Here is a 24,868-nt window from a genome sequence, read left to right as displayed (position 1 = left end):
TAAATCAATGCTTGTGTACACTGACTAAATTTAGTATCTAGAAGTTTTTCTTTCCTAATCTGTCATGTTAACTGCTTACTCAATCTTCTTCTGGAAGTTCCGAGTCTGGAGACCTTTAGATGATGCCTTTTTATTTCGGGATAAATGCAGGAAAGTATTTGGGGTCAGAGTTAAATTGTTGAACCCCGTTATTCAATATCACACTGAGTGATGTTCTACATTATTACATGGCCGCACAGTAGACTCCAACACTGGTGGATCAACTGTGTCTTTTCCTGTTTTAGAAAGCCTAGTTGGCCTCCCATCAATCCCTGATGTTTTTATTGGCTTGACAGGGTCTATGTAGGGCATAAACAGACACATTTCAGCTTGATTTAACCACAGATTTGATTCTTTCCCTCATTTAAAGCCATAAGGTTCCCCTTTGGGTATTTTTGTCATAGTGTGAGATTCTTCTTGCCCTGTTGGGTGGATAGGAGCTTGACTTGTAATAAGGTGCTAGAATTTCTCAGGACTAAATCAAGAGCATCGGACACCGTCGCAGTCGCCGGGTTGGTGTTATAGTGTAACAGAGCTCAATTAATAAACACCAGCCTGTTATATGAAACATGCTTGCGGACGTCAGTGTGCCATAATGACTACCAGATGACCTGGACATGGTAATATGTAGCCTTTGTGCATAGTCAAGTGGAATACACAGGTCAAATGTTGGATTTATGGAAATCCTCTGGTCGTATATAGCAGGACCCCACATGCAGACTGCATTTCAAGCCTGTTATTTCCCTTACTGGTCAGAATAGCCCCCAGGGAGGGCGGACCACAGGGCTTGTAGGGCGTAATCCAGTAGTTCTGGTAAGTTAATTGGTAACCTGCATTAGGCCAGCATTTTTGCTTTGTGGGCAGATGAAAATGAGCAGATTTCTGTGTTTTTCTATCTTTAAATAAGAGTATGGAATGAAATACACCTGCTTGATGGAAGCTTGCTAATACATGGTTAGCTCACAGGAAACAGACCAAGCCTTCCTGCTGTGGCATTAGTCTTTTGTTTCTTTAACACACCCAGTTTATAATATATGTAGGCTATACACACACAGTTTGTAATTAACACTTTGCAAATCCCCAATGAGAGTGAAATTGAAGTTGGCCAGTAACTTTGTTAGGAAATCAAATTCTAAATGGTTTTGTGTTATTGTTAGCTAAAATGGTAAAATGATTTGTTTTTGTAATTTAAATAGTTTTAAACTGTTCAAAATGTTTCAAAATGCTATTATTATTATTTTGAAGATGCTTGATTAGTAAGAATATTTATGACTAGTAAAAAATGTTCAGTTTGTTCACCATTGACAGATGTCAACTTTAAAGCCCTATTGTAGCAGCAAAATTTTAAGAATGAGCCTTGCGTTCAGCAAAGTATTAAAATTCCTAATGCATTCCACACTTATCAGATACTTTTATGCATTGAAATGGCTTTTGCTGAATTGCAGAGACTCTAGTGACAGACTAGTACAGCATTCAAAACTCTTGTTTTGAATTCAAACTGGCCCCCCGTCCCACCTCTCTAGCACCTCTAAAAATACATAAAGTATCTTGAAGCCACAGATATGCGAGTCAGCCAAGGAGTTGGAGCCAAGCTAGAATGACATGTCTGGGTCTTCATGACCATCTGAGCCCTTCAGTCTCCTCTAATGAGGGTCACTTACTATTATAACATTCACCTTCTTTCCATATACCTAATAAAATGTTTAGTCATTTTTAGTTATGAAATCATATTTGGAGGAACCTGTAGAGCAATGAGCTGTGTCTCCCCTTTGACTTCCCTGGAAATTGTATTAATTTAAATTTAGATTAAATTTGAAAACATCATATACTGTAGTAGTGGAACAATGTTGTTTTGATGACTTACACAGTGACTATAACGCAACTAATGTTGTATGAATTTTCATAAAAATAAAGTTTCAGAAAGTGATACACACTAAGGATTGGGATGAACCACCACATCGCTGAAACGGATAAAACACAAGACCTATTCTCTGTCCTTAATTTTAACAACAACTAATTGCCACCCATCCATTACACCATGGGTGGTTGTTGTTTAGGCCAGTGTGTGGAAATTGTGTCCACAATTTCACCTGTCAATCTTCAGGTCAAAGGCCTGTCTACATGTTTGGATTCTCACCATCAACACGGTCTAAAATAACACTTTACAAACACAGGTGAAAATCTGCATGGCTCTCTTTACAACTTGTCTCGGAGACATTCTCACCGCTTTAAACCGAGCACTAAAAAGTGCTGCTTTTTATCAGTTTGGCATCTTGCATATGAAGTACGAAGTGAAAGTGAATGCATTAAATATGGACATTATCTTGGCCAGCATTTTGATAATGGAAGTATGTTTACATTAGGCACTGCATGTATGAATAAAAAGTATGGTTATGTAATGTAAAGTTAGGAGTTTTGTGTGCAGAAGCATTTGAGAGACAGAGTTGAATTTCTCTTGATGGTAGTCCTTTCCGTCTCTAGAATGCTGATGATGGTGATAATGCCCTCGACACAAGTTTAACCCTTTCTCCCGTTTCTGCTCCTTTCTCTTCAGCTTCCATCTTGCTGCCACCAGAGGACATCTCGACTGCCTGAACCTCATTCTTAATCACGGTGTGGATGTCACAGCCACCGATGCCACAGGTGAGGGTTTTGCTCTAGATGGGTGAGTTTGAATACCAAGGAACACATATAATGATAAAATGTGTCTCTTAAATGTACTTTTATGGGGAGTAAAACGCTCTGTCCGGTTGCTTACTAAAGGGATAATGTACAAAATAGTCATTACTCTCTGTCACACTGTCCAAATTGAGGAACGGACATGTTTCAGAATTCATTAAAAGTATTTCGGGAGAATTTCTCTCTTTAAATGTTAATGATATAGCAACACATTTTTCACCAGAGAATGCGGTTACTCTGGAAATCCTTTATAGAGGTATAAGCCATAAAAATGTCACTGTCAAATGATATGTAGAGAAGAACTGTTTGATGTAAAACAGGAATGGATGTGGAACATTTTAGTCAGACTCCTGCTGTTGACATCTGTCTCTAAAGGGAGACTGGTTCAGATTGGTTTGTTGTCTAATGGCTCCAATTGATTTGTTGTTTTGTTCCTGTAGGAAAAAATGCCTTACACCTGGCAGCCAGAAATGCCCAGTCGCTATGTGTGCAGAAACTACTCCAGGTAAAGCTGCTTTTCACAATCAATACAGTTTTAAGGAATGGCTAGAAACACGAGGTATTTTTGTACTCTTTTTTTTTTTTTTTTCTTGTAAAGCCAGACAATTTCTGCTCTATTGTATCCTCTTTTTGATGTGAAGGAAAGGTTTTGAAGAGTAGATATGAGGTTTTCTGAGGACTTTGATGATGAGAGGAACTTCAGAAAGGATTATTTACGGCCTCCATTATAGGGCTGTGCCGATTCATTCTTGTATCAATGTGCCCAGGTTTTCTCCTTATATTGTGTCGATACATCACTATTTTTCTTATGAGGTTTATATGATTTATGACTTGTATCATTCCCTGAAGTTCAATTAGGCACTTTCTGACCAGCATTTTTTAGCACAGTCAAAGCTGTATCATTGAGATGCAGTATTAAACAACAGAGAAGAGACGTTCTCTGAATCTCTCATCTGACCTCGCCCTGAATATCTTCCAAATATATTGTTATATACAGTAGCAATGAACCTCAATTCAAAAGCTGGTAAGATTTTTAATGTTTTTGAAGTCTCACCAACTGTATTTATTTGATCTGCATGCACCAAAATATAGTACCACTGTGAAATGTTTGCTTTTGTATGTGTAATTATTCCCAGTGATGTCAAAGATTTGGTGCTTAAGAAACATCACTTACCATAACTCAAGGTAGTTATGCTGCTTAATATTTTTGCAAAGACTGAAATGCTTTTTGTAGGATTTTTGAATAGAAAGTTCAAAGTAAACATTTTTTTGAAATGGTAAAGACATTCACAATGCATATCATTTCTGAAAAAAAAAAATACAGTTTTAGGCTTATTGAAGAGTATGTTTTCTGATTTTGTGTACTATATCATTGGCCTGTACCCAGCCCTGCTTCATTGTCATCTGTGTGTTCAAGGAAGTACTGCAAAATCGATTTTTCAGTTTGCTTGCTAACCTTTAATGCTATTAGTGAGCTTACTTCAGCCCACAGGCTCATAAACAATGTGTAGAAAATAAAGCAATGACCTGAACTCAGTTGCATAACACTGAACCTGACATCCTGATAATGAGAAAATGATGCTGTTTGAAGGCAAATCGAGCAGATCTTGTTTACAGATACGCCGCTTAATTTCACTCAATTAATGCACAAACACATTTTGCAAGAGGGTAAAACTCTGTCTCTGTGCCGATGTGAGTGATGGCGCTTGAGCTAATTAAGATCGGAAATGATTCCTATGACGTGCTTGTTGATGACTCCAACAACAGCGTCTTTGTCTCAGTGACTTGTTTGTGTTAATTACTTTGTACCCCAGGGAGCAAAATGAGAAAAATCTGACTCGACTCATTATGTAAAAATTAATTTTAGTTATTGTCTGTTGCTTGCCTTTGAAATCACTGACAGCTGATATGAAGCGTAATCCACCTTAAGTGTCATGACTGTGTGCTGTTATTCGAACAACATTTTCCCGGGTGTCTGCAGTGTTGACAGGCTGCCCGTACTGTAACCTGCAGTCTATATTTCTATGCCATCATCATGTGCAATCTGAGACTGGCTCCTAGAGCCCATCAGATAGAGTTACCCAGGACACAGTTAGCCAGCAAGACCATGTGACCTCGCTACTGGTTTTGGAGGCTGTTGCTAGAGCATAACAGGTTTTTATAGTGACTGAAGTCAGAGGAGTTGTTTTGTTAGAGGTAGCAAAAAAAGAGGCGGAGAAGGTATGGGGCTCGAGAAAGTAGGACAGACAGTGGAATATGGAGAGAGTGAAAGAGATTTTAGAAATGAGGGCACAGGGGGTGGTGGGGCTGAAGACCACCGAGGCCAGTATCTTAGCAACACTCCTTTGCTCGACCTGGTTTCACTTCTCAGGTCCAGAATTATTTCAAAGCGTTGAATTAGACTCTCACACCCCCATGTCATTCTGGTGCGTTCTTGGTTTTTGTGTTCATCTGTTTAGGAGCAGCCAGTCATGAAGGATGTTTCCGAACGTTTAGACTCATCCTCTGACCTTTTAAAGCTTGTAGTCCATGAAGTGTTTGTGAATGGAGTGACTGTGAGTGTGACGAGTGTTTTATGTTTCAGCACAATTGCCCGGTGGGAAACGTGGACCTGCAGGGAAGAACAGCCTTGCATGATGCTGGTAAGCAAAAAGCTTTGGACATTTTGAGATTTTGTTGGAGTTGAACTCTGCAGTCCTCTCTCTTCCACCTAACTTGGGGGTTTCCTGCTCCCTCCATTTTTTTGCTCTTTCATTCCTTCTTTTTCCACTTTCTTCTACAACAAGTGGTGAAGCAGAGATGGAAAGGGTAGTGGATGAACACTGAATGTGATTCTTTGAGGCAGCAGCAGTCATAATCAATAAGATGTAGTTCACAGGCTTATTTTCCTTCCCTCAGAAGGCTTTCATGTAAGATTTAGAGCTCTTGCTCTTACTCCGTGCCCAGTGGAGGTTTTAGATTTATTTATTCTTTTTTTGTCTGTGTGTTTGAGTGTGATATCAGATGAGTCTACTGAATCTAATTCGCATGCTTGGGGGAAATGTTATGGAAAAATGATTATTGTTTGTCTTTTCAGTTATGGCCGGCTGCTCCTCCAGTGTGAAGCTGCTCTGTGACAGTGGGGCATCAGTTAATGTCAGCGACTTTGTGAGTTAATATGTGGCTTGTGGGATATTTCTTTCTTTATGTCATCTCATTCTTTTTCCCTGGACAAATGTTCTGTATTTTTATTTCCCCTCAAATGTACTTTATCTTCAAATGCTTTTTTAAAAATGTTTTTTTTTTTTTTTTTTGGTTTGAGTTGATGCAAATGTGCACTTTTATGTGTGTTTATAGGATGGTCGGACTCCATTGGTGCTTGCCACTCAAATGTGTCATCCACACATCTGTCAGCTGCTGTTAGATCGAGGAAGTGACATCACAGTCCGAGACAAACAGAACAAGTAAATATCACATTCATATTTCTCAGTAATTGGTTTTTATTGCCTCTTTTCTTGCCCTGCTGTGTTTTTATCCAGCTAGTGAATTTTCTGAGATCTCCTTAGATTTTATCCCCCTTTTTTTCCCCTTTGGATATCGGATGCTTTCAGTTATTTTAGCTGATTGATAATGCAAATTGGCATTATTCTTAGCATAATTGCTTAATTTGTCATGCATAATAGTTTGTAGCATGAGCAATTTAACTCTGCATTATTATTCTTCTAGTTACTGATCTAAAGCGGCTAATGAATCTGAAATCTCACGATTTCATGGAATAGCTTTCTTTCATGTTGAAATAAAAGGTGAATAGAAGGATATACCAAATGTATTAGTTTTATTCTTGTCCTAATAGTTCACAGAAGCATTTTTAAATGTAATATTTTGATGTCACTTGGTCATATTGAAAATGTGTTTGTGTTTTTGTTTGTTCACTCAGAACAGCATTGATTCTGGGCTGCGAGTATGCTTGTAAGGATGCTGTGGACGTTTTGTTGAAACACGGTGCTGACGTCACAGCTGTGGATGGTTCCGGCCATGACAGTTATCACTATGCACGGCTCAGCAAAAACCAGGAGCTTTTCTCTCTGGTCAAGAGTTATCTGGACAGTGCCACAAAAGGTTTTGTTGCATCTTGTTTTTATGATCTCTCTCTCTCATATGTCTGCAGTGTTGGAGCATTAGAGCAGTGCTTAAATTGCAATGAATTGAAATGTACCTCAAACTGCATTGGGACAACAGGGTGTAAAATTCTTGACATGAACTGAATTGGCAGATTTTGTAAATTCATGAGCAACAACATGAATCACTGGTCCAAATAACAAATACTGGACCAAAAAATGGTATTCATATTAGCCATATTACAAGGTGACCGTTAAACTAGTCCAGAGATCGAGTTGGATTGTACAAACAATTTTATGGTTGGTTACATTTTATTATTTGCATCAGTTTGTCACATCAAAACAGATAAAAGTCTGCAATCTAATATACTGGACATTCAGTAATGTAAGTAAGAAAGAAAGTATAAGAGGTCAGTTTAGTAGAGGAATCTCACATTTTAAATTGAAAATAAAAAGGGGCAAAATCAAGCAGGTTATAATGCAGTCCTTCACTGCAGTTTCACAGTCCAAGCTTTTTGTCGATGAAAAAGCACTCCGTGCAGAGCGAAAAAGAAGTGATTTGCCAAGCAATTTCTGGCACAGACCACTATTTTCATAGGAACCAGATATTCCTTTATCACCTCATTACTTCCATTGTTCCATTTCATTATCCTTTGCATTTAAGTAAAGTTTTTTTTATTTAATATTAAAACTTTTCACAAAGAGGCTGATGAAAATGTCTGCCTTTCTTGGTGTAAATCAGTTGAATGCAACTTTTCATCAGATTTTTTTATCCGTTTTTCCCCTGCTCTTCGCATTGCTTTGTTGCATCACTTTTGGTGTGAATAGGGCTTTATCAGGTAATAAGGTTATAGAGATCAAAGCCCCAAGAGCTTATGCACACACTTCCTAAGAAGAGTGTAGAACCGTTCCTCTCAGCTTCATACTTCAGAGTAAAAAAGAAGCGTTTATACATACCATAACTCCTGAGGGGGAAAAACATCTCAATTCTCCTGTATTTATTTGTTTATTTTTTTTCTGGTCGTTTCATGAATTGCTATTTAATCATTTACTCATTTGTATTCACAGCAAAAGAGGCTGCCAAGATAGAGCAAAAAAAGAGACAGGTATACACAACATTTTCACCTTCACTTCTTTCTGAGCAACTCTCTTCAGATGAGATTTTAAGAAACATAATATACAGATTAAACTTAATCACAAAAGGTTAAAATCTTTCCTTTTATTGCTTACTCCAAAACATAACCAATTAGCATACTGCACCGAAAACGGCTGCATTTATTCCTTTGTAATTTCACTGAAGCTATCTAGAGCACCGAGTCTGGAATAATATAAATGGAATTTATGATTGATGTGAAGAGAACGCAATTTAGTTTTTCTCATTTCAGCACTTGTGCATCTACCATATTAAAAGGAAAATAAATTATTTTAATCTAATAGAATTCCTTATCTCAAACCATAGTCTGACTGTACCTGCATTAGAGACTGCAGTGCTGTAGAAACTTTTACGCACTACTGCCACCCAGTGTTCAATGAATGAAGTACACTATATATATATTTTTCTCTAAAAGAACCACATTCAGCGCTTTTTTATAATTTAAGCTTTTTTTTATCCTCCTGAAGTTCACTTATCTTAGCAAGTCATAATTTTCTAATTTGTAAAATGCTTTGAAGGCAATTAATGTGCTTTTAAGGTCAGACCGTAAAAATCAGTGACAATGGTGGAAATAAACTGCAGCCCGCTCATATAGTTTATAATTTAATAAGTTCGTTTTCTTTTCAGACTCAAAAACCCTTCACTGATTAAGGGGGTCTTTGGCTCTACAATTAGATTAAAAAGTAATTTGTACATTTTATTTTCTGCGTCCCTTGCAATCTGTTGAGATGGTTTCTGAAGCCTCTAACCATGATAAGATCATACAGATGAGGTCCAGTCAAATCTATGACAGTATGACATTGCCAGTAAAATGTTCTTGTTCTTTGTTTATAGTTTGTTCACCATTGTTTGTTAGTATAAGACCTGGACTTGTTTTATTGTGTGCCATTTACATGTTCCTTACACATTCTTTAGATGAATTGTTTATTAATTATAAGGGGTTATAAGACATTTATCATAGACTTTTTTTTTTTTTTTTTTTTTTTTTTTTGCATTACAAACTATATATTAATACAAATGTGTGAGCAATCGTCTATGTGAATGTTTGTGTTTTCCAGGATTTGGAGAAAAAGAATGAGAGTCAACAGGACACACTAAAGAAGTTCCACCAGGAACAGAGAACACTGCTCGATAAAGTTAACATGCTTCAGCAGCAACTCAGTCAGGTATTTCTTCAGGAGTTTTGTGATTGGCCAATTTATTTGAAAGCCTGCGCCTCATATGGGTGTTTTTCATCATTTTCAGCCAAAATACTTGTACGTGGCAATTTTATCAATTCTTCTGAGCAGGTTGCTGTATATTTCTATTGCAGTATAGTTCTATAGATATCTTTTGTCAAATGTTCTCTCTCTTTCTAAGGAAAAGTCAACAGTGGAGGACATTCACAAGGAGGTAATTAGTGTGTTGTTCTGGAAATGGTTTCCTTCTGTCCCAATGACATTGTCTATTCTAATTTTCATCTCTTCATCCCACTTCTGTCATAGTATTTACTATTTATGGATTTTTTTATTTTTTTTATTAAGGTTTGGTGTTAGTTGCTATTGAATATTCATGAGTTTGTGTTTTGTACACCAGAGAGAGCAGCTGAAGCGTTTACTTTCTGCCAAAGAGAAGGAGGAAGGAGCCAGGGCCATGGAGACTGTGAGAGTCCAGCAGCGGAGCCATTTGGTCAGTAAAAATATTTGCAATGTGTTCATCAAGGATTGCTGCTCATTAACTCCAGATCCAGCAGTTTGTGATCAAAGTTTGATGGAATGATGAATAAATCTGCATGTGTTTATTTTACAGGGAGATTACCCTGGCCAGTCTGTGATCAAAGGTGATTTTGTCTTTTAAAGTTTGCATCTTTAGACTGACGACTCTTCTGATATTAGAGACCTCAGTATAAATAGTGTACTGATGTTGAAGGAATGTTCAGTGTAGGGATGTCAGAAAATATTTTTTTTCTGTGAATAAAGGTGTGTTTCATTTTGGGATCTTTTTTCTCTGCAGGAAAAGACAATGTACTAGTGCGACAGTCACACAGCCTGGATTCTGCTCAGGTGAATAAAAATTCTTTTAAAATCATTAATGCCAGGGATTTCGGCTGAGGACAAAAAGCTAATTATATTTCATGTTGATGTAAACCAGCTTCATCCCATGCCAGTTTTCTGCTACTAACAGATTTTAATCTATACAGTTTTGCCTTAAATACACATAAAAGTCTATTGTTAAAGTACAGCATGCTGTCTGTTACCACAGAAGATTTTCTTTATTTGTACAAACAAAGTCTTATACAGTAATGTAGCTTATACTGTAATAAAACACAAGTCACTTTAACATTTATATGCTAACATGAGACTACTGTGATTTAAAATTGCTGTCACTGGATAATAAGACATCCAAAATGTCTAAATGTTTATATATTATTGTCGTAAGTATATATTTATTTTTTGTATGTTAAGAGGGTAAGTCTTTATTTTATGCCTTTAATATGTGTAACATTGGCATTATCTGTAACATTCAACTCTGTTTACATGTTAACATTAAGAACAGTTTAACATTAAATACAGTTTATTATTACTACTCTGTATGTACTTGTGTAAATACACAGATTCCAGTTGTTTCTATGTACATACAGTATATAGATATCCCACGTTCCTTATGCAGTTCAACAATAGCGTCAAACTTCAAGTGCAAAGCTTAAATTTTAAAATCAAGCATTGATTCTAAAGGTTTGCTGAGCATGCACAAGCTTTACATATGAGCCGGTCATTTCACCCAAGGTTTGGCATTTTAGTTTTTTTTTTACTTTTTCTTCTCATGTTCAGTAATGCAGTGAGCAGACTGGCTGTGTCAGCGGTGTTAAGCTTAGGAGAGGCAGTGGCAGTCAGATAAGATGCTCTCTCTCATTTTATTTCAGAACCTCCATAGCCTGCAGTGTCAGAAGGGTTTATGATTTATTAGTGTTATTCTCTAAATGGACGGACTGTGCCTGGGATCAGCTTTTGGGCAGATGTGGTGGATGCAATTTTGTTGTCACATTAGCAGCAGAGACATCTTTACTCTCACCTGTGTTAGAGGTCACCGCACACTTTAAAAAATGCACCTATTAAAGTAGGATCACATGTCTGACTTGGGATGTGGCCTAGATAAAGTTTTCTTTGAAAGTTATAAGCCCTAGTGTGACCCCATTTGAGAAAAAGTATGGGAACCATTCCATTTTTCTCATCTCTTAAGGCTGGCTGTTAAAATTTCTTGTTTTAATAGTCAAGAGGAAAAGGAAAGCTGTGAAAAAAAATCTTTCCAGGCTTTTCCACTGTGGCGTAGTATCCGCTTAAAACACACAGACACTAGGATCATTTGTAAGCATGTTTTGTGTGATTAATAATGAATGCCTACTTGTGTTTGAATTCAGATCTTGCAGCCTACAGGACCCCCTCAGTCTGTGGCCCGACCTTTGGAGTGGTCTCAGACAGTGGCTGGTGATCCCGAAACACTCGGTCAAGAGCTTGAATCTGTCCGCAGACAGCAAGAGGCTGCACAAGAGGAGGTGGGTCTCCTCCAAAAGGCTCTAGCATGCAAGTCTCAGGAGTGTGAGGAGCTGACTAGGAAGTGTGAGACCATCAAACGCGAATCGGATCAGCAGATACACGAGCTGGAGGAAGCCATGGGAGATGTGCAGAAGCGAATGATAGACTCCGAGGCAAAGGTGAAACAGCTTCAGGCTCATGTGGTGGCAGTAAAGGAGCATCTCAGTAACCAAGTTGTTGATGACCTCAAAGCACAGCTGAATGAGGTGAAGGCAAAGTACGAGGGTGCTTCTGCTGAGGTTGGACGGGTCAGGAACCATTTAAAGCAGAGTGAGAAAGCTTTGGAGGAGTACAAGAAAAGTGAAGGGCTTCTGGCTGTGGAGGTTGAGAGGCTCACTGCAGAGCTGAGTGCAATGAATGAGGACCATAAAAACATGGAGGAGATGCTGTTAAACATGGAGGGTCAAGTGAAGACTGCAGATGCCAGGTTGACCTCAATGGTTCCAGGAGAGAAGTTTGACAACATGAAGAACCTCCTTACCAATGCTGTAGATGAGAAGGAGCTACAGCTGGCTGAGTTAAGGGAAGATTATGACCGTGTGCTGGAGGAAGTGGCAGAGCTCCACCGTGCAATGGACGACCGACAGACAGTCCCCCTGCAAGAGCACGAGAGAGTCCGGACTGCTCTGGAGGAGCAAAGCTCAACCCTAAAGAAGAAACTTGCAGACGTCACTACAAAGTGTCAGTCGTTGATATGTGAAGTGGAGGAAGGTGAGGATGAGAGAGAAATGCTCCGAGAAGAGCTGCAGGAGCTCAGCAACAATATGAAAACCAAGTTTGTGACCTTGGAAAACCATGAGGAGGTGAAGAGGTCTATGGGCCTCGCTGTGGAGGAGCTGAGGGTTAGGTTAGCAGAGGAGACCGAGAAGAGAAAACGGGCTGAAGAGCAGCTACAGAGGTTGCAGGATGAGAAGACCTCTCTTTGTGAGGACATTGCCAATTTGAGGAGCATGTACATCCCTTGTGAACGTTATGAGAGCGATATGGCTGCACTCACAGAACGCAGCACAGAACTGGAAAGAGATCTTAATAGCCTTCAAGATCAATACCAGGAGAAGGTCAATGAACTTGAGATTTTGGCAGCTGAAAAATCATTACTGAAGCAGAGCTTTGACATTGAGTTTGTTACAAAGAGTGAGTACGAGAGAGTGCAGACGGAGTTAAATGAGGCTTTGGAGAAAGCAAAGATTGAAATCGGAAAGTTGAGGGATGATTATAGAGTTCGGGACGAGGAGTTAAAGAAAGCGAAAGAAGGAAATGCTAGGTTGAAGGAGGAGTTTGAGAATGTGCAGGCCAAGTTAGAAAATGAATATATCAGCCTTGTGGAACATGAGATCTTGAGAAGCACAATGAGCAAAGCTTTATCAGAAGCAGAGGGAAGAGCTCAAGATGCCTACTCCAAGTACCAGTGTGCTCAAGAGAGTGCATCAAAGCTCCACGAGGAGGTTGAAGCGCAGAAGAAAGAGTTGGATACTATTCAAGAGGCATTGCAGTTGAAGTTTGTTCCGTTGACTGCTATGGAGGAAAAAGAGATGCATTTCAACACCGCTTTGAAGGACTTGGCTGAAAAACTTGCCAAAATGCAGGATATGTACAATGACGAAAAGACCAAAGGAGAACGCCAAAAGCAGGAGAACGAAAAATTTAAAGAAGAGATGGCAAATCTGCAGCAGAAACTTCAGACGGGGCTTGTGTCCAATGAGAAGTACAAAGAAGTGGAAGATCGCTGCAAGGGCCAGGTGGAGGAGCTGAGTCTGAAGTTGGTGGAGCTGGAGCAGCAATATAAAGAGGTTACGATCCAGCGGGCCGAGCTCGAGGAGAAAAATGCATTGTGTAACTCTGAGATCCAGAGTCTCCAAAAGAAACTGAACTGTGAGTTTATCCATCTGGAGCAGTTTGAGGCTATGCAGAGCTCTCTGAGTGGCAGCCTGCAGGAGGCGCAAAAGGAGTGCAAGTGCCTACATGAAGCTCATAGACTGGAAGTCCAGCGTGTTCATGAACTAGAGAAACAGCTTCAGAGTCAGAGCTGTGATGAGGCCCAGTATAGCCAGGTTAGAGAGGCTCTGGAACGTGAGGTCAATGAGCTTCGCTTGGCACTGCGGGAGGAGGAAGAAAACAGTGCGCAGAGGGCTGAGGACGTAGCTACCCTGCAGACTGAGCTTCTCAGAGCAACACATGCTCTGGATGACCTCCACAGCCATGAAGAGCAGGTGACCCTGCTCCGAGCTGAAAAGCAGAAGTTGGAGGAGGAGGTGCGTGAACTTGGCGATCGGCTTTCAGGACTGGATGAGCAGTATGAGGACCTTTACAGGGAAACGACTCTGGCTAGGGAGGGTGAAAAGAGGGCGAGAACCGAAACCGAGGCCTTGCAGGTAAAGAGTGCCTCTATTGAGAAGGAGATCAGAGATCTGAAGGAGAGATACGAGGAATCAATGAGTACCATTGGAGAACTGCAGAAGAGGATTCAGGCATCCACGGAGCAGACTGAGCTTAAAGACAAACGGGTAAGGCTGTTATATACTAATTTGTTACATGGAAGAGCTTTTTCGATAAGTGCCTGATATTTTGTCTGGTTATAAGCGAGGTGTTTTTCGTTTCAGATCACAGAACTGCTGGCAGATGTTGAAAGGCTAAAACAGGCTCTGAATGGTTTATCCCAGCTGGCTTATGCTGGCAGCACGCCCAACAAGAGACAGACTCAACACATTGACACACTCCAAGCCCAGGTCAAGAGCCTCCAGCAGCAGCTGGCTGTGAGTAGCTCTGTGCACATACTGCTGGATTTATTTGTAATTGCCCACAAATATGGCATGCCGTCACCTTGGACTAAATAATATACTAATAATATATAAGAAACTGGGACTGATAGAAGGGCTTCCAAGATTTGATGTTATTCTGAATTTAATGGTCTGTTTTACTCAAGCGATATAGTATATGCAAATTTTTTTTTCAATAATGTTTAATTTAAATTAATTAAAATACATTTTAAATTTCAAAAGAGTGCACTGTTTTTCAAAATATTTTGCTCATATTTTTGAAAGAAGAAATGTGCTAAATATTATTACAATTTAAATAACTATTTTAATACATTTTAAAATTTCATTAGTTGTGATGTCAAAGCTGAATTTTCCAACTCATGGACCATCCTCTTTTTTTTTTTTTTATCTAAACAGGATGCTGAGAGGCAACATAGAGAAGTGGTTTCAATTTATCGAACTCATCTTCTCAGTGCAGCACAGGTAATTGCGTGTGAATGTGAGTTGAGTGGGAAGGGTTCTTTTTCTTTTCTGCAGTAGCAGTTCCTTCTGTTTTGCTCCTATGTCAAGGTCATTTATTGAAACCTCTTAGGTACGCTATAGCGTATGGTTTTCTTTGTACCATGGATGACATGCAGAGATCAACAGTGCTGTTTTATTAATACACTGTGATAGTATACAGGTCATAGCCTGTAATTGCACAGAAGTTTCTGGAAGCAATTCTAAAGGTGGATGTATCGTCACTAAATACCGGCCACTTCTTTTCTTTCAGGGTCACATGGATGAAGATGTCCAAGCTGCCTTATTGCAGATCATTCGAATGAGACAAGGCTTTGTGTGTTGAACTCGGCACACTGAGACTACACTGACTCCAATTCATCATTCACACATAACCTCCCGTTCAGCTCAGTGCGGTTTGATACTGCTCTGGAATGCTTTGGTCAGAAAGTCACATATTGCAACATTTGACATGTCCTAATTAGGCTGAGCGATGTAAACACTAACATTGTGTCTATAACATAGATTTGCTTAGTGACAGTACTAGATATAGCAGTAAGGATACTTCTACTTATCCTAAGACATAAATCATAGACATGAGAGGCAATGGATAATGATTTATTCACAAATAAGCATACTGGCTTAACTAGGCAAGCTATTGCTACATGCTGTAGAGGTGATGGAAAGTGCGGATTGCTGTAAAGATGTAAACTGCACATTCAGTGATTTAAGTCTCATGTACCTTCTTATTTCATGTTGAAATAACCTAACTACAGTTTAAAGAAGAACATTCCCTCCCTCCACTCTTATAGCCTCGATCTGAGCTACATGTACAGTGTATTAATGAGGGACGAGAGATTTTAATCTTCTGTTCTTAGTCCAGCGTTATTGTATCCTCAGCAGTGGTTACACTAATATTCTGGTTAGAGGAAGTCGATCTTTCAGCACCAGGGAAACTAGCTTCCAGGCTTTAGTGGAGTGGTGTGCACAGAGGCATATCCTGGGCAGACAATAGTAATATTACATGTAAGTTAAAGCACATACAGTATACAGTAAGAGCATAAATGCACAGTAAAAGTCATTTGCACAGTTGTTTTGGAGCGTCCCAGAATTGTTATGGTCCAAAGTCATCATAAAAGATCAGAGCACACCACTGCAGCTTCTTCAGACACTTTTCTTTAGCAGTTTTGCCCATGACCATACACTAGATTTTTTTATTCCAAATACGTGTGATGTATTTGAGTCAGTGAGTGTCTATTGGGTTGGGTGATTCACGGTGGATTTGTTGTTTTACTGAAGTGTTTATGTAAAATTGCTTTGCTTCTGCAGTGACAGCATCAGACTGCGTCTCATGAGCGAAGCGTTTAACACTGAGGCCTTTCATAACACTCTATCCCTCATGGTCCTGAATCCTGGCTGATATCGCCATCTAGTGGTGTGACTTGGCTGGCCAAGTTTGATGTGTGGTTTTGTGTAGGAGAATGTGATGCATTTAGGAATTCTCCCTTTTGATGCTTCCCAGATCTGATATATCACCTTTTACATGGCTTTGTAATACTTTTGATTAATGAACAACATCACGTTTGTGGTAACTATTACAGAATTCAGCAGGACTGGAATGGAAAGGCACAATAATCTGTCCAGGTTTCGGAACATGACTGTATACTGACATACTCTATATTTTGTGTATCTTTTTTTTTTTTGCCTTCATCTAAACTGTTAAATTAACTTTTGAGTTCCAATCAATTTGAGCACCCAACCATGGCTTTCCAGTATTGATTTTAATTTATTTTTAAAATACCACCATCATCGTGCCATTTGGTTTGTTAGGTATTAACTGATGCCATTGGTTTTCTCTTTTGGGGATGACTAATTGTAATGGTTTCATTATTTATTAGTATTACATTCTAACTGTGCTCTTATGATTATCAGTTAGTCTGTGTTTCTCCTTCATGGACATTTGTTTTCCCTTTTGTTTTGAGTCTAACATCAATAAAAGTGCCTCTTTTAGACTAAACCGGCTCTGTGCAAATGACTAAGATTAATCCCAGCAGTCTCGGAGTATCATGAAGTGAACCTTGCTTTTGCCAGACCATTCCAGCCCCTCTCACTCTCCTTGAAGTGAACGCACATGTTGTTACTTTAAATCCAATTTAGGGCTCTTTTTTTCTCATGTGGTTTGCATCTATTTGTACCTTAGCATTTAACTTATCTTTGAAACAAAATGAGATTTACAAATACAAAGAAAAGGCAATATTTTTCTCCCAATAAAGGTCATAGTGATTACATTTCTCACTCACCTTAAAAGAGTAATACTGCGGAACAGAATCCATGTTGCTTGCTTATCTTAGTTTGTTCAGCATGCTTTGATCAGTCACTTTTCATCTACATCAGCCACTATATTTTTAAAGCTTGTCCCACACCTGATTAATTTCACATTTTTTGTGTATGTGATTGCTGAAACGACAGCTCTCAGTTTGCCTCTGACTCCCTCTCTCCCCTCCTCTTGCAGTCTCTTGTTTTTATGAGTCTGTTATTTGTGGCCTGCCCTGCATAAGCTGTTCTCAGCAATTATGGCAAATACAATTCAATCTGTTTGGAGCTTTCCCTTTAATCTCATTTCCAGGACCATAAGCAGAACCAGACATCCTCCAACCTCTCCCCTCTCTTTCCCTTTCTCTCTACCATTAATCATGTCTGTAAGGATCACAGTGGAACCCTGTCGTTTTGCTGGCCCCCTGGTAGGTGGGCAGAATTGGAGCGGGGGGGATCAACCCTGTTTGTGTTGCTTTAATGTGGTTGCTTACTCAGTCGGTAGTCTTTGTGTCGTGATTTACGCTCACTTTGACCACAGAGCCCTCCACGTGTCAGGCGAATAATTTGCTCCCTTTTTATCTGTGCTGCGCGTCCATTTCTATTTTTCTGTCTGTTTTTGATTTTGTGTGCATTTGAAGTTTTTCTTACCTTTCCTTTTAATAGTTTAATAACAAATGCAGATGTGCACCACATCCCGTTCCCATCAGTTTCACCCTCTTATCATCGGGCGGCTTTTAAAAGAATGTCATGGAAACCCCCATCTTTTCTCATTAGCCACCCTGGATCGGTCACCTCTGCTCACCCCTTTAATGTTTTTGCAGAGGTCCCTGCACTTTGTTGCCTCAATAAAGTTCATTTATAGGATAACAGGGCTCTGGGGGACAGATGGGGCTGATTTGGACTAGATGGATTCAACATGTCTCCTGCCCAGCTCCTCTCTGATCCTTGCCATGTAATCCATACCTCCCTGACCTCATCATCCATCATATAACACCTGGGATGAGGGGAAAAATGGTTGAAAAAATATATAAAAATGGATTTATTGGACCGGCCACAGGAGAGTCCCACTACCACCGCCAGGCCGTGGCTCCATCCATCCACGGACGGGTTTTTCTGCACAAGGGAAGACACAATTGGGTTGTGTTCTGTACTTTTGGGGATCTACCTCCATTAAATGTGTTTAAGTTAAAAATAAACATCCTTGTTTGAGTGGGTCGGCAGTAAGCAGCAGAGGGTTGATTAGATCACAGAGGTACAAAAATTCGATACTGTTGAGCACATTTCAAAGACTTTTGAAACTTGCGGTTAAGACTTCTTAACCGCAAGGTAATTTTGCACGAGGGGGTGTTGTACTCCAAAGCCGAAATTTTAAACTGCACATTTAAACGGTTTCATCTGAGCTCATTGTTGTTCTTTTTTCCCCTCATTAGCTCTTGGTTAACCACTAATGCCTTGTGTATCAACTCATTTTTACTTTCTCCCCCTTTTTCCGGTCAGGCTCAACAAGAAACATGTGGTTGTCCTCTCTTCCAAGCTCAAGCTCTTAATAATCCCCAGGCTTCGATGGAAAATCGACTGCATTTCACATGTCTGCTAAGAGCTGACACATGGGGCTGTGTCCGTGGTTTAACAGAATAAGCCTGCGGAATTGATGGTTGGCTGCTTGGAAATAGTGCTGCAACTAATGTACTTTCTTGATTTTATAAAGGGTTCGGTTTTGACTGCTTTTCTTGCTCTGCGGTGTGGGCTTGTGGTTCTTTAAAGGCTTGTTAAGAGGTAAATTGAGGGGAAAGGTGGGGAGAGCATACCATTTTTCTTTTTTTGGCCATCTTCGTTATGCCTTTTTTATTTTTTAAGGAACTCGACTGGTCGATGGTCCGAAGTCACTGGAGAAAATACTGGTTTACTTGATTCAGGTGGACTTAGAAGAGTTTAGGAACTAGTTTGTAAGTCTTTATATCTCAAGGATGTACTTACAATAAAAGTCTGATAATTATTTGGATGTTATATAACCAATAAATGGCAGAGAATAAATTAAAGTATACAATTTCATTTTATAAAATAGTAAGACACAAACAACTAAATTCAGTGAATCAGAATTATAATGCAGATGAAAGTGGATATTCATATTGAGATTGACATTTTAAATTATTAGTATTATTAGCAAATGTAAGAAAAAAAAATACAACTTCCACAAAGGAAACCCTCTGTACCTTATTTTCTTGAGAAGGATATTTGTGGGTAGAAATATGAAAATATCATAAATGAGTAAGCACAATTAAATATATAATATCAAAGGTGCCATTTTTTTAACTGTAACATTTGTTATTATCATCAAGGTTTTTGAACCGAAAGATCAAAAGAACAGAATTTATTTAAAATATAAATCCTTGTAATATAGTCTTAACTGTCTATTTAGTGTCCTAACTGACCCCAAACCATGAATGGTATATTAAATGCATGCACAAAATACACACACACAAACAAAAATAATTCTCTCATATCGTGTGATAACCAATACACAGTCTTGCAATATTTTTCAGTATATTATATATACAGCTACATTGCTTATGGAATATGCTGCCAATTGCTGCGCCACTGTAATATATCATTTTTAGTTGCCTTTGTTGCACAATCATGTCATTGAACTAATGAACCATTCTTGCTGATCTTCAAGTGATTTGCTTCAGCTTGTCTTTTCTTTTTGCACCCAGTTTTCAGTGTTTACTTCCTTGATTTCATACCTCCGGCAGGAGGCCAGCAGCGGGGTGAAGGTGCGGCTCTGGAGGTGTTTGGAATGTTTAATGTTCCTGAAGAGTTTCCTGCTAGCAGAACATAAGGTATTAGTTTATTCATTACTCATTAGGCTCACAGTCAAAGTGCTTTAGGCAAATTCAGGGTTGTGACTGTCGATCATTAGCATTGAAAATGTGCATTTGTTAGACAAAGCCGCAGTCACACAATCCAATTAAGACATGAAAAGCCCCCGTCTCCTAGGAAGGAATTCACAATACATAAACAGGTTGTAAAGTGGAAAATTACATCTGCATTTGTTTCTTTCCTTGAAATTCAGCCACATTTGGTAAACTTTAACAAACCCTTGTTGAACACTTTGGAAGAAAGGAAAGCTGAATTAATACCATGTGTTTTGAGAGCTGCACAGGGGTTTATTGTAGTGTTGAGTTAGAGGCACAATCTTGCCTACATCTTTGACAAGTGAGAGTTAAGTTTTAACAAGCAAGGGCCTTCTAATCACTTTAAATGACATTTTTACCAAATTTACCTCGAAATGTCAAACTTAAAAAACACTCTACCTGCTTTTATATACCAGAAGTTGAACAGAAATTCATTACTTAAAGTGTCTCTAATCAAGGACAGGCTCTTTTGATGTTGCCATGAGCTTGTTGTCCTGGATGTTAATTAAATTGCTTTTCCCTCTTCTTATAAGGCAAGGTATTGGATTAATGGCTTTAAATGTCCTCTAAATCTCTCTAATCTTCCTTCTTTCATCTGCAGCATTTGCAGGTTGGTGTTGCTGTGATTTGCTTGCATCATCTGCCTTTGATCGCACCTTAATGATCACAGTTCGCCCTGGATGCAAATCCCTCGAATAACTGTTTCCGGATGCTAGCAGGTGTTAGATGGTAGGATCCAGTGGGGGACAGTGGCTGCTGTGTCCAGCCTTTCATGCCTCTGGCTCTCAGAGAGCCACTTTCTACCTTTCACAATCAAAAGGAAATATTTATGATCCATCTGAACAACAAACGTCTGAATCCTGAGTGTCACGGCTCACAGAGAGAGTCAGTGGACTGGCAAAACAATTTAAGGTGCATTGAATAAGTGCACTGTACAGGAATGGTTGGAACAGATGTGCGGATGAACAATTAAGATCATGACGATCATCACAAATTCAGTTTGAATAATTTGTAAGAGGTGTACCTTTAGGCATGTAACAGCTTGTCACTATAAAAGTATCCTTAAAGGGACACCGTTATTATTACCTTTGAGTAGTAAAATCAAGATACTATTATTTTACACCGTACAAAGATGTCCATAAGCACAATCTGAATGTGATGTTTTCAGGATTATTTTTTTGTAAGACTTACAAAAACTAAATGCCAGTTGTTAATGTAAAGAAATTGTGTATATTATCTTACATGTTTTGCTTTTACTGGCCTAGATTTGTTCCAGTAATTTGATTGGGAGGAAAACATTATTATTATTTTATTTTTTATTTTAAGACTTAAGATATTGTGCCTAACCGACTCCATCATGTTAAGTGGTTATAACAGCGCAGGCACCATTGTGCCCGCTCTCCAGTTCTCTCATTTGTCCTTAATTACTATGCCAGCAGAGTCCATTAAATATTCTCCAACTAATGCCTCATTAGCTTCCACAGGCTAAATGGTCAAGAGATGGGCATTTTATTGGTAGTAGCACTGTCCTCTCCGAATCACTGCCTGAGGTCGTAACAATGAATCTGGGTTTAGAATGGTTTCCCAGTTTTCATATCTGATTTTAAAGACTCTCTTTTTGAGGAGTTATTGCCTTTATAGTGAGACAGAAGTGTGGTGTAATTCCACTCCCATCCTGCAGAGGGCAGACCAACATTATGTTTAAGACTTTGGCATTGATTCATAACAGAGCAGAATGATTCCTGATGTTCTTAGAAGACAGGACCTGACATATTTGAATTATAAACATTGCTGTATCACATCAGTCTCTCTTTCTAACTTACCCCCTTTTCTGGCTTCATCATACTAATATATTTCAGTTAAAGACTTTTAAATATTTCTCTCTTTTTTTTCCCTTGTTTTTTTAATTCATCAATGTTCCTCTTGATCCAGCTATTGTGTCCCTGCCCAATGAAACAAGTTCATCCGGAGACTGTAAAACTGTTGGCTTTTAAGGAGTACCCTGGAAAGATTTGGATATAAATCTCTTCTCCTTGCAGATGTACAGCTTGAGCTCATGCTTCCTCTGCAGTGAATGTGTTGGCCCTGTATCTGTTTACACAGGTGAAATGGTCTGTCATCAAATATTTATGTGATTTACTACTTGATTTCCATTGGCTGAGGTGTTGGCAGGTGATCTATTGAATCTGTTGGTGTGTCATGGCTACTCATTCCCATTCTAGATGGGCAATAGAATGCCAACTCGCATCATAATGCCTCTGTGAATATTTACCCAGGTTCACCTGCTGCCGCATCTGCTGAAATGATTGTAAAGAGTCCGTAGAGATGTGAGGTGGGGATGCAAGTATCTGAGCATACTGTGCCGCAGTTTTTTTCCTTCCTGAACCTAGCCAGAAAAAGGTATTATAAAGGCAGTGGGTGTAAATGGTAACTCTTATGATCAAATGACAACAACAATGCTTAAATTACCAGAAATTGGCTGTTGGCTGCCTTTAGACTTCGCTTTGCCTGCAGAGATTCCCAATCAACCAAATTGCACTAAAACTAGATGCCACATGCAGAGAAGTGTGTTTGTGTACAAAGGAGTAATTGAGCTTGAGTTTTATAAGCAGTTAGATGTCAAAACCCAGTATGTGTGCACAGAAAGAGAGCAATGCAGATGCATTTGAGTGAATGTGAAAGTGCGTATGTATATAAGAACTCCCTGCTTATAAGTCTCTGTCATTTGCATAAGCGTTTTATTCTCATTTTCACCAAGTCATATTAGGAGAATTCATGATTAAATTCTTTCTGCTCCACCAGTCGCATCACAAACTGCAGATAAATGCAAGCGTTTCAGATGCGGTGGAGAGACCAGAGAGACTCTGCTTCTGAATTTGTGGCTTTTGATGTGCGCTTTCTGTGGTTTTGGATGCAGTTCTGACAGGTATTGTCCCTGAGGCGAAGGATTACCTGAGGCTTCCTCACAAAAACAGACCAAAACAAGTTATCAGAGGACTTGTAAGCCCCTTCATGGAGAGTTCGACATAAATTATTCTAGCCTTGCAGATGTTCTGAGATCAAAATCTGCATGAATTTATGCAATTGGCAGCGAGGCTCACTTCTTATTAGTTTTCATGATGCATGCTGGAGCAGCCGCGATGCTGGGGCTTTCACAGGGGTCATAAATCTGGGTCTGTCATCATCTCAACCACTTTGGTAGAGATTATTTCACTCTGCTAATAAAGCAACTCCCGCTCGACATTACAAATGCCTGCAGGTTAACAACCTTGGCAGCCATGCAATCTCGGCGATAACTCGCACTTCAGGCTTTGTGAACTGGGAAAAAAATAGAAGCCCAGATATAATGGAGACCCTAATGGATCCCAGGTGGTTGTTAGATCCCGACCCCACCTGATATTTTCCTTCTCAGAAGGGAAGAACCTGGGTCTGTTTGGAGTTTCATTGTTCCTTTAGTCTCACTTTGATGATGCTGCAATCCAAAGCTTACATTTCTGCTTTGTGCAGGAATGGTCCAATTTCCTATTTTTGGTCAAATGCCATAGCTCACATTCTTCACCATGATGGAATAGTTCAATAACTGCCTTTAATGTTATTCACTCCTGGGGGTGCACAGTTGATAATTTGCGTTTCCGGTGGAAATGGTCTCAGCATGGTTGCAATGGTGCCATTAGTGGAGTTCATAGAATTAACCTGAAGAACTACATAGAATTAACTTAATCAGTTAAACCAATGTGCTTTTGTGTAACAGGTGCTAACCTTATTGTATGTTCCCTTTCGTCTACATTTTAGAGTATAAATGTATTGTTGGGTGTGCTTGTTTCTTCTGTAAGGTAGGTTGTCCATTCTGGCTATAGTTTTTCTATTAATCTAAAAAGATAATGGTGTACTGATCTCTGCATGCTGTACATTGGCCACAAATAGTATGTGAGAGAGTTCTACAGCAGACTTATGACCACATTGTTGCTGCAAATGTTTCCCAGTTATTCTACATTTAAAAAATAGTTGAAAACAATTTTGCCTGATAAAAAAATAAAGAAGTTTAAAAGTGTGACCGATAATTCTAGTTAAAGTCACCATGAAATCAGAATGGACTACCCTTAAAGATTGAAAGAATATTAGAATATTCCCACAACATTACTCTTAGGACATCGCAAACAATTTTTTATGAATATGAATTAAGGTGCTCAGTCATTCAGGCAGTCTCTCTCAAGTGCTGTTAGGTATGTTTTGTGCCGCTGATTACCCTTGTCATCATCCTCAATAAATAAAACCTTTCTTCATGCTCTGGTGTTGGCTGTAAATACAGTGGAGAGAAATCCCCTCACAAGTAACTGCAAACTGGCATTTAGATCTGCCTCCATTTTGTTAGCAACGCCCCAACCTCCAACGATCCAATCAATTCCAGAACGATGAAATCAAGTCCCGCCCTCTCATTACAGATGCCGTTTCACTCGAATAGACATCACAGTAGAGAAAAAAAAAAGACAGTTGCTACTTCCGTTTCATGCCGACTTTAATTCTTCATTTTGAGAATGTAAGAAAAAGTCAAGTGCATTGCATTTGGGGATTCAGTATTCATTGCATTATTAGCCTTGGTTGTCGTCTACCCTTCCCTGATGCTGGGTACACTCTCCAAAAAAAATCAAACCAAGCTATCACTGTGGTGTTACCCAAAAGCTACTGTAAATGGAATGTCTTTGTACCTTATTTACCCAAAAATGCTACCCTAAAAGTGCATATGAATATTTTAAAAGTAAATATTAGTACCTAAAGTGTACATAGAAGTACCTTTTGAAAGGGTAAACAGCGACAGTTTTTCTTTCTAGAGGTTGAGTCATTT

The 24,868-nt window shown here is 39.1% G+C and overlaps 1 protein-coding gene across 2 annotated transcripts in view; it reads left to right on the top strand.

The window, feature by feature from the left end:
* Nucleotides 1-16,811, top strand: part of LOC113106003 (uveal autoantigen with coiled-coil domains and ankyrin repeats protein-like) — a 37,420-nt gene extending 20,609 nt beyond the window's left edge. For both annotated transcript variants that reach the window (XM_026267484.1, XM_026267485.1), the window contains exons 3-18: nt 2,594-2,682; nt 3,159-3,223; nt 5,303-5,360; nt 5,795-5,865; nt 6,055-6,161; nt 6,635-6,816; nt 7,884-7,921; nt 9,027-9,134; nt 9,328-9,360; nt 9,544-9,636; nt 9,757-9,787; nt 9,961-10,010; nt 11,366-14,044; nt 14,141-14,293; nt 14,714-14,779; nt 15,069-16,811. In XM_026267484.1, coding sequence (XP_026123269.1) covers nt 2,594-2,682; nt 3,159-3,223; nt 5,303-5,360; nt 5,795-5,865; nt 6,055-6,161; nt 6,635-6,816; nt 7,884-7,921; nt 9,027-9,134; nt 9,328-9,360; nt 9,544-9,636; nt 9,757-9,787; nt 9,961-10,010; nt 11,366-14,044; nt 14,141-14,293; nt 14,714-14,779; nt 15,069-15,140 — 3,895 coding nt within the window. In that variant the 3' untranslated portion in view covers nt 15,141-16,811. The remainder of the gene's footprint in view (nt 1-2,593; nt 2,683-3,158; nt 3,224-5,302; nt 5,361-5,794; nt 5,866-6,054; nt 6,162-6,634; nt 6,817-7,883; nt 7,922-9,026; nt 9,135-9,327; nt 9,361-9,543; nt 9,637-9,756; nt 9,788-9,960; nt 10,011-11,365; nt 14,045-14,140; nt 14,294-14,713; nt 14,780-15,068) is intronic.
* Nucleotides 16,812-24,868: the final 8,057 nt, after the last annotated feature.

Source organism: Carassius auratus, chromosome 7 (genome assembly GCF_003368295.1).
Source record: "Carassius auratus strain Wakin chromosome 7, ASM336829v1, whole genome shotgun sequence".
NCBI classification, from domain to species: domain Eukaryota; kingdom Metazoa; phylum Chordata; class Actinopteri; order Cypriniformes; family Cyprinidae; genus Carassius; species Carassius auratus.
The sequence above is the reverse complement of the archived record's forward strand: the minus strand, read 5'-3'. Positions and strand labels throughout refer to the sequence as shown.